The sequence below is a fragment of the Melanerpes formicivorus genome, unplaced genomic scaffold (assembly GCF_026170545.1).
Source record: "Melanerpes formicivorus ecotype bairdi unplaced genomic scaffold, bMelFor1.0.p_v2 SCAF_287, whole genome shotgun sequence".
Classification (NCBI taxonomy): Eukaryota; Metazoa; Chordata; class Aves; order Piciformes; family Picidae; genus Melanerpes; species Melanerpes formicivorus.
In genome coordinates, this window is record NW_027142639.1 from 124743 (window position 1) to 137478 (window position 12736).

General features: G+C 61.2%; 1 protein-coding gene across 1 annotated transcript in view; it reads left to right on the plus strand.

The window, feature by feature from the left end:
* Positions 1-12736, plus strand: part of CPNE2 (copine 2) — a 49553-nt gene that overhangs the window by 15235 nt on the left and 21582 nt on the right. Inside the window, exons 5-7 of the mRNA XM_068170135.1 lie at positions 7916-7987; positions 9980-10063; positions 11520-11609. Of these exons, the coding sequence (XP_068026236.1) occupies positions 7916-7987; positions 9980-10063; positions 11520-11609 (246 nt within the window). The remainder of the gene's footprint in view (positions 1-7915; positions 7988-9979; positions 10064-11519; positions 11610-12736) is intronic.

The following is a 12736-nucleotide window of genomic DNA, read 5'->3' on the forward strand; positions in this document are numbered from 1 at the left end:
TGCCTGGTTGCAGCTGCCTGGTTCCAGCTGCCTGTTTCCAGCTGCCTGGTTCCAGCTGCCTGGTTCCAACTGCCTGTTTCCAGCTGCCTGGCTGCAGCTGCCTGGTTCCAACTGCCTGTTTCCAGCTGCCTGGTTGCAGCTGCCTGGTTGCAGCTGCCTGGTTGCAGCTGCCTGGTTCCAGCTGCCTGGTTCCAGCTGCCTGTTTCCAGATGCCTGGTTGCAGCTGCCTGGTTCCAGCTGCCTGGTTCCCAGCTGCCTGTTTCCAGCTGCCTGTTTCCAGCTGCCTGGTTGCAGCTGCCTGGTTCCAGCTGCCTGGTTCCAGCTGCCTGGTTTCCAGCTGCCTGGTTGCAGCTGCCTGGTTCCAGCTGCCTGGTTGCAGCTGCCTGGTTCCAGCTGCCTGGTTGCAGCTGCCTGGATGCAGCTGCCTGGTTGCAGCTGCCTGGTTGCAGCTGCCTGGTTCCAGCTACCTGTTTCCAGCTGCCTGGTTCCAGCTGCCTTGTTGCAGCTGCCTGGTTGCAGCTGCCTGGTTCCAGCTGCCTGGTTGCAGCTGCCTGTTTCCAGCTGCCTGGTTGCAGCTGCCTGGTTCCAGCTACCTGTTTCCAGCTGCCTGGTTCCAGCTGCCTGGTTGCAGCTGCCTGGTTCCAGCTGCCTGGTTCCAGCTGCCTGGTTCCAGCTGCCTGGTTTCCAGCTGCCTGGTTGCAGCTGCCTGGTTCCAGCTGCCTGGTTGCAGCTGCCTGGATGCAGCTGCCTGGTTGCAGCTGCCTGGTTGCAGCTGCCTGGTTCCAGCTACCTGTTTCCAGCTGCCTGGTTCCAGCTGCCTGGTTGCAGCTGCCTGGTTGCAGCTGCCTGGTTCCAGCTGCCTGTTTCCAGCTGCCTGGTTCCAGCTGCCTGGTTGCAGCTGCCTGGTTGCAGCTGCCTGGTTCCAACTGCCTGGTTCCAGCTGCCTGGTTGCAGCTGCCTGGTTCCAGCTACCTGTTTCCAGCTGCCTGGTTCCAGCTGCCTGGTTCCAGCTGCCTGGTTTCCAGCTTCCTGGTTGCAGCTGCCTGGTTCCAACTGCCTGGTTGCAGCTGCCTGGTTGCAGCTGCCTGGTTCCAGCTGCCTGGTTGCAGCTGCCTGGTTCCAGCTACCTGTTTCCAGCTGCCTGGTTTCCAGCTGCCTGGTTCCAGCTGCCTGGTTGCAGCTGCCTGGTTCCAACTGTCTCGTTTCCAGCTGCCTGGTTCCAGCTGCCTGGTTGCAACTGCATGGTTGCAGCTGCTGGTTTGCAGCTGCCTGGTTTCCAGCTGCCTGTTTCCAGCTGCCTGTTTCCAGCTGTCTGTTCCCAACTGCCTGTTTCCAGCTGCCTGGTTGCAACTGCATGGTTGCAGCTGCTGGTTTCCAGCTGCCTGGTTTGCAGCTGTCTGTTTCCAGCTGCCTGTTTCCAGCTGTCTGTTTCCAACTGCCTGTTTCCAGCTGCCTGGTTGCAACTGCATGGTTGCAGCTGCTGGTTTGCAGCTGCCTGGTTTCCAGCTGCCTGTTTCCAGCTGCCTGTTTCCAGCTGCCTGGTTGCAACTGCATGGTTGCAGCTGCTGGTTTGCAGCTGCCTGGTTTGCAGCTGCCTGGTTTGCAGCTGTCTGTTTCCAACTGCCTGTTTCCAGCTGCCTGGTTGCGACTGCATGGTTGCAGCTGCCTGGTTTGCAGCTGCCTGGTTTGCAGCTGTCTGTTTCCAGCTGCCTGTTTCCAGCTGTCTGTTTCCAACTGTCTGTTTCCATCTGCCTGGTTTCCAGCTGCCTGTTTCCAGCTGCCTGTTTCCAGCTGCCTGTTTCCAACTGTCTGTTTCCATCTGCCTGTTTTCCATCTGCCTGGTTTCCAGCTGCCTGTTTCCAGCTGCCTGTTTCCAACTGCCTGGTTTCCAGCTGCCTGGTTCCAGCTGTCTGTTTCCAACTGCCTGGTTTCCAGCTGCCTGGTTCCAGCTGCCTGGTTTCCAACTGCCTGGTTCCAGCTGCCTGGTTTCCAGCTGCCTGGTTTCCAGCTGCCTGTTTCCAACTGCCTGGTTTCCAGCTGCCTGGTTCCAGCTGCCTGGTTTCCAACTGCCTGGTTCCAGCTGCCTGGTTTCCAGCTGCCTGGTTTCCAGCTGCCTGTTTCCAACTGCCTGGTTTCCAGCTGCCTATTTCCAGCTGCCTGGTTTCCAGCTGCCTGGTTCCAGCTGCCTGGTAGCAACTCCCTGGTTCCAGCTGCCTGGTTCCAGCTGCCTGGTTCCAACTGCCTGGTTCCAGCTGCCTGGTTTCCAGCTGCCTGTTTCCAGCTGCCTGTTTCCAACTGCCTGGTTCCAACTGCCTGGTTCCAGCTGCCTGGTTTCCAGCTGCCTGTTTCCAGCTGCCTGTTTCCAACTGCCTGGTTTCCAGCTGCCTGGTTTCATCTGCCTAGTTGCAGTTGTCTGGTTGAAGCTTCCTGGTTCCAGCAGCCTGGTTGAAGCTCCTTGTTTCCAGCTGCCTGGTTGCAACTGCATGGTTGCAGCTGCTGGTTTGCAGCTGCCTGGTTGAAGTTGCCTGGTAGCAACCCCCTGTTGCAGCTGCCTGGTTTCCAGCTGCCTGTTTCCAGCAGCCTGGTTGAAGCTCCCTGTTTGCAGCTGCCTGGTTGAAGCTCCCTATTTCCTGCTGCCTGTTTCCAGCTGCCTGGTTGAAGCTCCCTGTTTGCAGCTGCCTGTTTGCAGCTGCCTGCTCAGCCCTCCTGGAGCAGCAGGAGGGAGCAGCTCTGGCTGCTCTGCCGAGGCTGGGTGGCTTTGTTTGGAGGCGGAGGTCGGAGCTGTGTCGTAGCAACCACAACTGCCCTGGCAACAGCTGCTGCTCCCGGGGCAGAGTCCTTCAGGCAGGGCCCTTCCCAGCTGGCATCTCCTCAGAGATGTTTTGGGTGGGCTTTGGAGGTGGCTTTTTGTCGTGTGTTTCTGGGTTGGGTTTGGTTTCAAGAAGCAAAGACTTCAATTTGGTTGCATTTCCCTCCTGCCACCTCCCTGAAGAGCTCACGAGAAGAGCTCCAAAGAATGGGAGCTGATCACAGGAGCAGCTTGGGAGGCAGCCTCCAAGGGCATCCTGGCCAAACCCCTGCAGGCAGCAGGCACAGCTCCAGCTGCAGCAGGCTGCCCAGGGACACAGCCAGGCTGAGCTGGAAGGGCTGCAGGGATGGAGCCTCCACCACCTCCCTGGGCAGCCTGGGCCAGGCTTTCCCCAGCCTCCCTCTGCACAACTTCCTCCTGCTGCCCAACTGCCCCTCTGCCCTGCTCTGCTCAGCCCCCACCTGCAGCACTGCCTCCAGCTCTGGGGGTGCCAGGGGTGCCAGAGTGCCCAGGAGCCAGCAGTGGGCCCTGGCAGCCCAGAGCCAGCTGAGTGCTGAGCTGCAGCCAGAGCAGGGAGAGCAGCAGCACAGGGAGGGGATTCTGCCCCTCTGCTCTGCTCTGCTCAGCCCCCACCTGCAGCACTGCCTCCAGCTCTGGGGCCCCCAGCACAAGGAGGACCTGGAGCTGCTGGAGAGGCTCCAGAGGAGGCCCCAGAGATGCTGAGAGGCTGCAGAGCCTCCCCTGTGGGGCCAGGGACAGCTCCAGCTGGAGCAGGACACAGCCAGGCTGAGCTTGAAGGGCTGCAGGGATGGAGCCTGCTTCACAACTTCCTCCTTGAAGTATGGAAATGAGCCTCAGAGCTGCAGCTGCAGAGCTGCAGGGCAGCTGCAGGCAGGCTGGGGAGGGACTGCTCAGAAGGGGCTGTGGGGCTAGGCCCAGGGGCAATGGTTTGGAGCTGGAGCAGGGCAGAGTTAGGTTGGAGCTGAGGAGGAAGTTGTGCAGAGGGAGGCTGGGGAGAGCCTGGCCCAGGCTGCCCAGGGAGGTGGTTGGGGCCTGGGCTGTGAGCACCAACCAAGGATCAGGCTTCTGCTTTGGACTCACCCTCCTGAAGTAGGAGTTTGGAGCCAAAGCTTAAGCCTGGCTCCCCCCCAGCCCTGTCCATTTTGCCCCAGGAGCCTTTTTCAGAGCTGAGCTCACAGAAGGCTGAATCACAGAACCACAGAAGGGGTTGGGGATGGAAGGGACCTCAGAGCTCAGCCAGTTCCAACCCCCTGCCATGGGTAGGGACCCCTCCCAGCAGCCCAGGGTTGCCCAACAGCAGCTCCTTTGCTGGATGGACAGGATTCTGTGGGGGTCCTGAGGTTGGCAGAGATGGGGAACATCCCAAAGTGAGCTGCTGTGGGTGTTGAAGTCAGTCATAGAGTGGTCCAGGCTGGAAGGGAGCTCCAAAGCTCATCCAGTCCCAGCCCCTGCCCCCAGCAGGGACATCCCCAGCTGGGGCAGGCTGCCCACAGCCCTCACCTTGAATACCTCCAGGGCTGCAGCCCCAACCCCATCCCTGGGCAGCCTGCTGCCGTGCTCCAGCAGCCTCCTGGGGCAGAACTTGTTCCTCACATCCAACCCCAACCTGCTCTGCTCTCACTCCAAACCACTGCCCCTGGGCCTGGCCCTGCAGGCCCGTGGGAAGTCCTCAGCTCCTGCTGCACATCTCTGCCAGGCAGGATGGTGACATTGCCCCTGCTGGCCAAGGGAGATGCCACCAGCAGCCTGTGGGAGCATGGCACAAGGCTGTACCTGCCTGGCCTGGCTTCTGGGCAGCCTGCAGAGAGCCCTAAGGTGCTGGGCACCAACTGCACCTCCTTTAATGAGAAGGTCCTGGAGGTGTTTGCAGCCAGGCTGGAGGTGGCTGTGAGCAAGCTGCTGTGGGGTGAGGTGTCCCTGCCCATGGCAGGGGCTTGGAGCTGCCTGAGCCTGCAGCTCCCTCCCAGCCCTGCCAGCTCTGGGCTTCTATGCCAGGAGGAGCAGAGGAGGGGGGAGGTGGGGAGCAGATGCTTGGGCAGGAGGCAGCCTGGAGGAGAACATCCAAGGGGGGGCTGAGAAAGCAGCAGGGAACAGAAGGGAACAAAAGGGAATTGGGGTTGGAAATGTTCCCTTCCCAAGAGGCTCAGCAGAGCTCGTTCCAGGCTCAACCAACCCACTGCTGCCTGGCAGCTGAAGGCCTTCTGCAGGCTGCCTGAGCCAAGGGCTGCAGGCTGCAGGCTGCTGGGCTCTGCTCCTGCCTGCTCCTCAGCAGAGGCAAGCAGGAGCCCAGCCCCAGGGCATCTCCTTGGGTGATCATTTCCAGCCTCAGAGCATCTCCTTGGCTGATCATTTCCAGCCCCAGGGCTCCTCCTTGGGTGATCATTTCCAGCCCCAGGGCATCTCCTTGGGTGATCATTTCCAGCCCCAGGGCACCTCCTTGGCTGATCATTTCCAGCCCCAGGGCTCCTCCTTGGGTGATCATTTCCAGCCCCAGGGCATCTCCTTGGGTGATCATTTCCAGCCTCAGAGCATCTCCTTGGCTGATCATTTCCAGCCCCAGGGCTCCTCCTTGGGTGATCATTTCCAGCCCCAGGGCATCTCCTTGGGTGATCATTTCCAGCCTCAGAGCATCTCCTTGGCTGATCATTTCCAGCCCCAGGGCTCCTCCTTGGGTGATCATTTCCAGCCCCAGGGCTCCTCCTTGGCTGATCATTTCCAGCCCCAGGGCTCCTCCTTCAGTGATCATCTCCAGCCCCAGGGCATCTCCTTGGGTGATCATTTCCAGCCCCAGGGCTCCTCCTTGGGTGATCATTTCCAGCCCCAGGGCATCTCCTTGGGTGATCATTTCCAGCCCCAGGGCTCCTCCTTGGCTGATCATTTCCAGCCCCAGGGCACCTCCTTGGGTGATCATTTCCAGCCCCAGGGCATCTTCTTGGGTGATCATTTCCAGTCCCAGGGCATCTCCTTGGGTGATCATTTCCAGCCTCAGAGCATCTCCTTGGCTGATCATTTCCAGCCCCAGGGCTCCTCCTTGGGTGATCATTTCCAGCCCCAGGGCTCCTCCTTGGGTGATCATTTCCAGCCCCAGGGCATCTCCTTGGGTGATCATTTCCAGCCCCAGGGCACCTCCTTGGGTGATCATTTCCAGCCCCAGGGCATCTCCTTGGGTGATCATTTCCAGCCCCAGGGCACCTCCTTGGGTGATCATTTCCAGCCCCAGGGCTCCTCCTTGGCTGATCATTTCCAGCCCCAGGGCTCCTCCTTGGCTGATCATTTCCAGCCCCAGGGCTCCTCCTTGGGTGATGTTTATCATCCTTGAGGCATCTCCTTGGCTGAACTTGGTCATCCTTGGGGCATCTTCTTGGCTGAACTTGGTCATCCTTGAGGCATCTCCTTGGCTGATCTTGGTCATCCTTGAGGCATCTCCTTGGCTGAACTTGGTCATCCTTGAGGCATCTCCTTGGCTGAACTTGGTCATCCTTGAGGCATCTCCTTGGGTGATGTTTATCATCCTTGAGGCATCTCCTTGGCTGAACTTGGTCATCCTTGAGGCATCTCCTTGGGTGATGTTTATCATCCTTGAGGCATCTCCTTGGCTGAACTTGGTCATCCTTGAGGCATCTCCTTGGGTGATGTTTATCATCCTTGAGGCATCTCCTTGGCTGAACTTGGTCATCCTTGAGGCATCTCCTTGGCTGAACTTGGTCATCCTGGAGGCCATCTCCTCAGGGACATGGCTCAAGTCCTTGGTGCCAACAGCATCTCCCCCCAGCAGCTGTGCCCAGCCTGGGGGGTGGCAGCTAGGGAGGACCAGCACAGGGCAGGATTCATTCTGCTCCTCTCCAGCTCCCTTGCTGAGCACCAGCACAGGGCAGGATTCATTCTGCTCCTCTCCAGCTCCTTGGCTTAGCACCAGCACAGGGCAGGATTCATTCTGCTCCTCTCCAGCTCCTTGACTGAGCACCAGCACAGGGCAGGATTCATTCTGCTCCTCTCCAGCTCCTTTGCTGAGCACCAGCACAGGGCAGGATTCATTCTGCTCCTCTCCAGCTCCTTGACTGAGCACCAGCACAGGGCAGGATTCATTCTGCTCCTCTCCAGCTCCTTTGCTGAGCACCAGCACAGGGCAGGATTCATTCTGCTCCTCTCCAGCTCCTTGACTGAGCACCAGCACAGGGCAGGATTCATTCTGCTCCTCTCCAGCTCCTTGACTGAGCACCAGCACAGGGCAGGATTCATTCTGCTCCTCTCCAGCTCCTTTGCTGAGCACCAGCACAGGGCAGGATTCATTCTGCTCCTCTCCAGCTCCTTTGCTGGGGACCAGCACAGGGCAGGATTCATTCTGCTCCTCTCCAGCTCCCTTGCTGAGCACCAGCACAGGGCAGGACTCATTCTGCTCCTCTCTAGCTCCCTTGCTGAGCACCAGCACAGGGCAGGATTCATTCTGCTCCTCTCCAGCTCCTTGACTGAGCACCAGCACAGGGCAGGATTCATTCTGCTCCTCTCCAGCTCCCTTGCTGAGCACCAGCACAGGGCAGGACTCATTCTGCTCCTCTCTAGCTCCCTTGCTGAGCACCAGCACAGGGCAGAATTCATTCTGCTCCTCTCCAGCTCCTTGACTGAGCACCAGCACAGGGCAGGATTCATTCTGCTCCTCTCCAGCTCCTTTGCTGAGCACCAGCACAGGGCAGGATTCATTCTGCTCCTCTGCAGCTCCTTTGCTGAGCACCAGCACAGGGCAGGATTCATTCTGCTCCTCTCCAGCTCCTTTGCTGGGGACCAGCACAGGGCAGGATTCATTCTGCTCCTCTCCAGCTCCTTTGCTGGGGACCAGCACAGGGCAGCTTTGGGCTTTGCCTCCCTCCTTCTCCATGCCAGGGAGAAGCTGGGAAGCAGCTTTGGGTCCCACCTTGCCCTGCAGAGCTGTGAAAGGCTTTGAGGCTCTGCAGAGGGTGCAGAGAGCATCTGAGCTGTGGGGGGCTGGGGAGAGGGCTGTGGGGGAGTCCTGCCTGTCCCCAGGGGCTTGGGGGTGACCTCCTTGCTGTGCTGGCAGTGAGTGCAGCCTTGCCTTGCCTTGCCTTGCAGATAGCTGCCCAGGAGCTGTCAGACAACAGAGTGATCACCCTGAGCATGGCTGGCAGGAAGCTGGACAAGAAGGTGAGTGGGGAGGGGGTGAGGAGGCAGTGGCCAGCTCCTGCCCTCCACAGCCAAGGGATCATCGACTCACAGAATGCTCTGGGTGCCAAGGCACCTCTCAAGCCCAGCCCTGCACCCAGCAGGCACAGCCCCAGCCACAGCAGGCTGCTCAGAGCCACAGCCAACCTCAGCTGCACTGCTGCCAGCCCTGGGGCAGCTCCCTGGGCAGCCTGGGCCAGGCTCTCCCCACCCCCAGGCTCCAACACTTCTCCCTTCTCCCCACTCCCCATCTCCCTCTTGCAGCCCAACCCATCCCCCCCTGGCCTGGCACAAGTGGCCCTGCCCCAGCCTCTGGCCCCAGCTAGAGCAGAGCCAGCTCTGGAGTGCAGCAGGGGCAGCAAAGAGCCTCAGGAGGAAGCCTTGAGGTGGGGCTGGAGGGGCTGCAAGCCTGGGGGTGCCAGAGCCATGCCTCAGCTGCCCTGCCCAGCTGCTGCTCTCCCTGCTGAGGAGAGCCTGGGGGTGGCACAGGGCCTGACCCTAGCAGTGCCCAGAGAGGAGCCTGGAGCCAGGTGGGGCTTGGCCTCTTCAAGCAAGGAGCAAGCCAGGGGGCAAGGGAGGTGGAAGGAGGCTGGGGGCTGGGGAGCCTCAGCAGGAGAATCTGCCAGGATCTGCTGAGCAGAGAGCCCCAGAGCTGGCAGGCTTGGGAGGCTCTGCCCTGAGCCCTCTGCCACCAAAGGAATTGTTCCTCCTCTCCAGCCTCAGCCTCCCCTGGCACAGCTCCAGGCCAGGTCCTCTCCTTCCATCCCCTGAGCCTGGGCAGCAGAGCCCAGCCCCAACCTCCCTGCAGCCTCCTCTCAGGGAGCTGCAGAGAGCAAGGAGGTCTCCCTCAGCCTCCTCTGCTCCACACCAAACCCCCCCAGGGCCCTCAGCTGCTCCTCCCCAGCCCTCTTCTCCAGACCCTTCCCCACCTTGCTTGCCCTTCCCTGGCCCTGCTGCAGCTCCTCAGGCTCCTGCTGGCAGTCAGGAGCCCAGAGCTGAGCCCAGGGCTCAAGCTGAGGCCTCCCCAGTGCCCACTCCAGGGGCACCATCCCTGCCCTGCTCCTGCTGCCCACCCCAGTGCTGCTCCAGGCCAGGCTGCTGGAGGCCTTCCTGCCCCCCTGGGCACCCCCTGGGCTCAGCTCCAGCTGCTGCCAACCACCACCCCCCAGCTCCTTCTCTGCCAGCAAAGCCTTCACCCCTCCTAAGCAGCAGCAGGCAGTTTGTCCAGGAGGGTCCTGCTGGGGATGGTGTCCAAGGCTTTCCCTCAGCCCCACACAGAACCCCACAGCTGGCAGGGCTGGAAGGGAGCTCAGGGCTCAGCCAGCTCCAAGCCCCTGCCATGGGCAGGGACACCTCACCCCACAGCAGGTTGCTCACAGCCACCTCCAGCCTGGCTGCAAACACCTCCAGGCATCAGCAGGAGGCTTCCACCACCTCTCCCCCAGACCCTTCCCCACCTTGCTTGCCCTTCCCTGGCCCTGCTGCAGCTCCTCAGGCTCCTGCTGGCAGTCAGGAGCCCAGAGCTGAGCCCAGCACTCCAGATGCAGCCTCAGCAGTGCCCACTCCAGAGGGACAATCCCTGCCCTGCTCCTGCTGCCCACCCCAGTGCCCTTCTCTGGACCCCCACAGCCTCCTCTTCTCCACACTAAACCCCGCCCCAGCTCATAGGAGGGGAGGCAGTGGCCTGAGGTTGCCCCAGGGGGGGTTTAGGTTGCAATTGAGGAAGCCCAGGAGGGTTGTGAAGCCCTGGAGCAGGCTGCCCAGGGCACTCCTTGTCCCTGGAGGGGCTCCCAGGCCAGGCTGTGGTGCTGAGGGCTGTGCTTGGCCCTTGGGCTCCACGACCCTGGAGGTGTCTGCATCCTGCCTGGCTCTGTGCCTGGGTGCCCTGGGGCTGTGTGCAGGGTGGGCACAGGGGTGGGGGGGTGGGGGGAGGTCTGTCACTGCTGCTAACCCCTCACTCCTCTCCTCCCCCAGGACCTCTTTGGGAAGTCAGATCCCTTCCTGGAGTTCCACAAGCCAGGGGATGATGGGAAGTGGATGCTGGTGCACAGGACAGAGGTGAGGCCAGCTGCTGCAGCCCCCCCAGCAGCCCCCAGCCCCTCTGCCCCTGCCTGGCACTGCCTCACCCAGCCCTGGGCAGCAGGGCAGGGGGGGGTCCAGCTGGATCCAGACCTCGGTGGCTGCCTCCCCAGCCCAGCTGAGGCTGCTGGGCCCCAGCAGGTGAAGAGGGAATGAGGCCAGCAAGGTCCTGAGCACTGCTCTGTGTGCCAAGCAGGCAGGCAGGAGAGCTTCTGAGCCAGGGGAGCCTCTAGGCTCAGCCTGGGCTCAGGGGATGGAAGGAGAGGACCTGGCCTGGAGTTGTGCCAGGGGAGGCTGAGGTTGGAGAGGAGGCAAAATGTCTTTGGTGTCAGAGTGGTCAGGGCCTGGCAGAGGCTGCCCAGGGAGGTGGTGGAGTCCCCATGGCTGGAGGGGCTGCAGAGCCCTGTGGCCATGGCACTGGGGGGCAGGGGCTGGGGGCCAGGGGGGGGTTGGGTTGGTGTTGGACTGGATGACCTCAGAGGCCTTTTCCAACACAAACAGTTCTCTGATGCTGTGATTCCACCATCCCCAGGAAGCCTCTGGGGGCTGAGCAGCCCTGGGGCAGGACTCCACATAACTTGCTGCTATCAAGGGAGCTGATGCTGGTATGGGGAGCTGGAGATTGGCTGTGAGGAAGAAGTTGTTGGGCAGGAGGGTGGTGAGAGCCTGGCCCAGGCTGCCCAGGGAGGTGGTGGAAGCCTCCTGCTGATGCCTGGAGGTGTTTGCAGCCAGGCTGGAGGTGGCTGTGAGCAAGCTGCTGTGGGGTGAGGTGTCCCTGCCCATGGCAGGGGCTTGGAGCTGGCTGAGCCTGGAGCTCCCTTCCAGCCCTGCCAGCTGTGGGGTTCTATGAAATGGTCTGAAACTGTGCCAGGGGAGGCTGAGGTTGGAGAGGAGGAACAATTCCTTTGGTGGCAGAGTGGTCAGGGCCTGGCAGAGGCTGCCCAGGGAGGTGGTGGAGTCCCCAGCCCTGGAGGGGTCCCAGAGCCCTGTGGCCATGGCCCTGGGGGCCAGGGGCTGGTGGCCATGGGGGGGTTGGGTTGGTGCTGGCCTGGGTGACCTTGGAGAGCATCTCCACCCCAAGCAGCTCTCTGGTTCTGTGCTGAAGGCCTGGGATGATCTCAGCCTGAGTGCTTCAGTGCTTGCCTGGCACACAGAAGGCTGTGGACACAGCCTGGGGGTGGTGGTGATGGAGTGTTGGGTGGAAGGTTGGACTGGATGGCCTTGAAGGGCCTCATCCAACCTTAGTGCTCCTCTGCTTGCCTGAGCTCAGCCTGTGCAAGGGGCAGGGGAGGGCCAAGATGTGGCTGCCAGCTGCTGGCCTGCCCTGCCCCACTCAGGACCTGCTCCAGGGGCACTCTTGGGGGGCTGTCCACCCTGCCCCCCACCCCTGCAGACCTCCCTGTGGCACCAGCATCTGCCCCTTGCCACCCCACAGGTGATCAAGAACACCCTGGACCCCCTCTGGAAGCCTTTCACTGTGCCTTTGGTGTCCCTCTGTGATGGAGATGTGGAGAAGATGATCAAGGTAAGGGGGGAGGGGGGGAGGGGAGGGGGCTGCAGCTTGTGTCTGAACACCCCCAGGGAAGCCAAAGCTCAACCAGGCTGAACCAGAGACAGCCACAAAGCAACAGAGCCCAGAGGAGAGCCTGGGGGCTGCAGCAGTGCTGCCTCTGGAGCTGCTTTGTGTCCCTCTGGAGCTGCTTTGTGTCCCTCTGGAGCTGCTTTGTGTCCCTCTGGAGCTGCTTTGTGCTCCCTCTGGAGCTGCTTTGTGCCTCTGGAGCTGCTTTGTGCCTCTGGAGCTGCTTTGTGTCCCTCTGGAGCTGCTTTGTGCTACCTCTGGAGCTGCTTTGTGTCCCTCTGGAGCTGCTTTGTGTCCTTCTGGAGCTGCTTTGTGCCTCTGGAGCTGCTTTGTGCTCCCTCTGGAGCTGCTTTGTGCTCCCTCTGGAGCTGCTTTGTGTCCCTCTGGAGCTGCTTTGTGCCTCTGGAGCTGCTTTGTGCCTCTGGAGCTGCTTTGTGTCCCTCTGGAGCTGCTTTGTGCCTCTGGAGCTGCTTTGTGTCCCTCTGGAGCTGCTTTGTGCTCCCTCTGGAGCTGCTTTGTGCCTCTGGAGCTGCTTTGTGCCTCTGGAGTTGCTTTGTGCCTCTGGAGCTGCTTTGTGCCCCTGGAACTGCTTTGTGCTCTCTCTGGAGCTGCTTTGTGCCCCTGGAACTGCTTTGTGCTCCCTCTGGAGCTGCTTTGTGCCCCTGGAACTGCTTTGTGCTCCCTCTGGAGCTGCTTTGTGCTCCCTCTGGAGCTGCTTTGTGCCTCTGGAGCTGCTTTGTGCCTCTGGAGCTGCTTTGTGCTCCCTCTGGAGCTGCTTTGTGTCCCTCTGGAGCTGCTTTGTGCCTCTGGAGCTGCTTTGTGTCCCTCTGGAGCTGCTTTGTGCCTCTGGAGCTGCTTTGTGCCCCTGGAGCTGCTTTGTGCTCCCTCTGGAGCTGCTTTGTGCCTCTGGAGCTGCTTTAGTGTCCCTCTGGAGCTGCTTTGTGCCTCTGGAGCTGCTTTGTGCTCCCTCTGGAGCTGCTTTGTGCCTCTGGAGCTGCTTTGTGTCCCTCTGGAGCTGCTTTGTGCTCCCTCTGGAGCTGCTTTGTGCCTCTGGAGCTGCTTTGTGCTCCCTC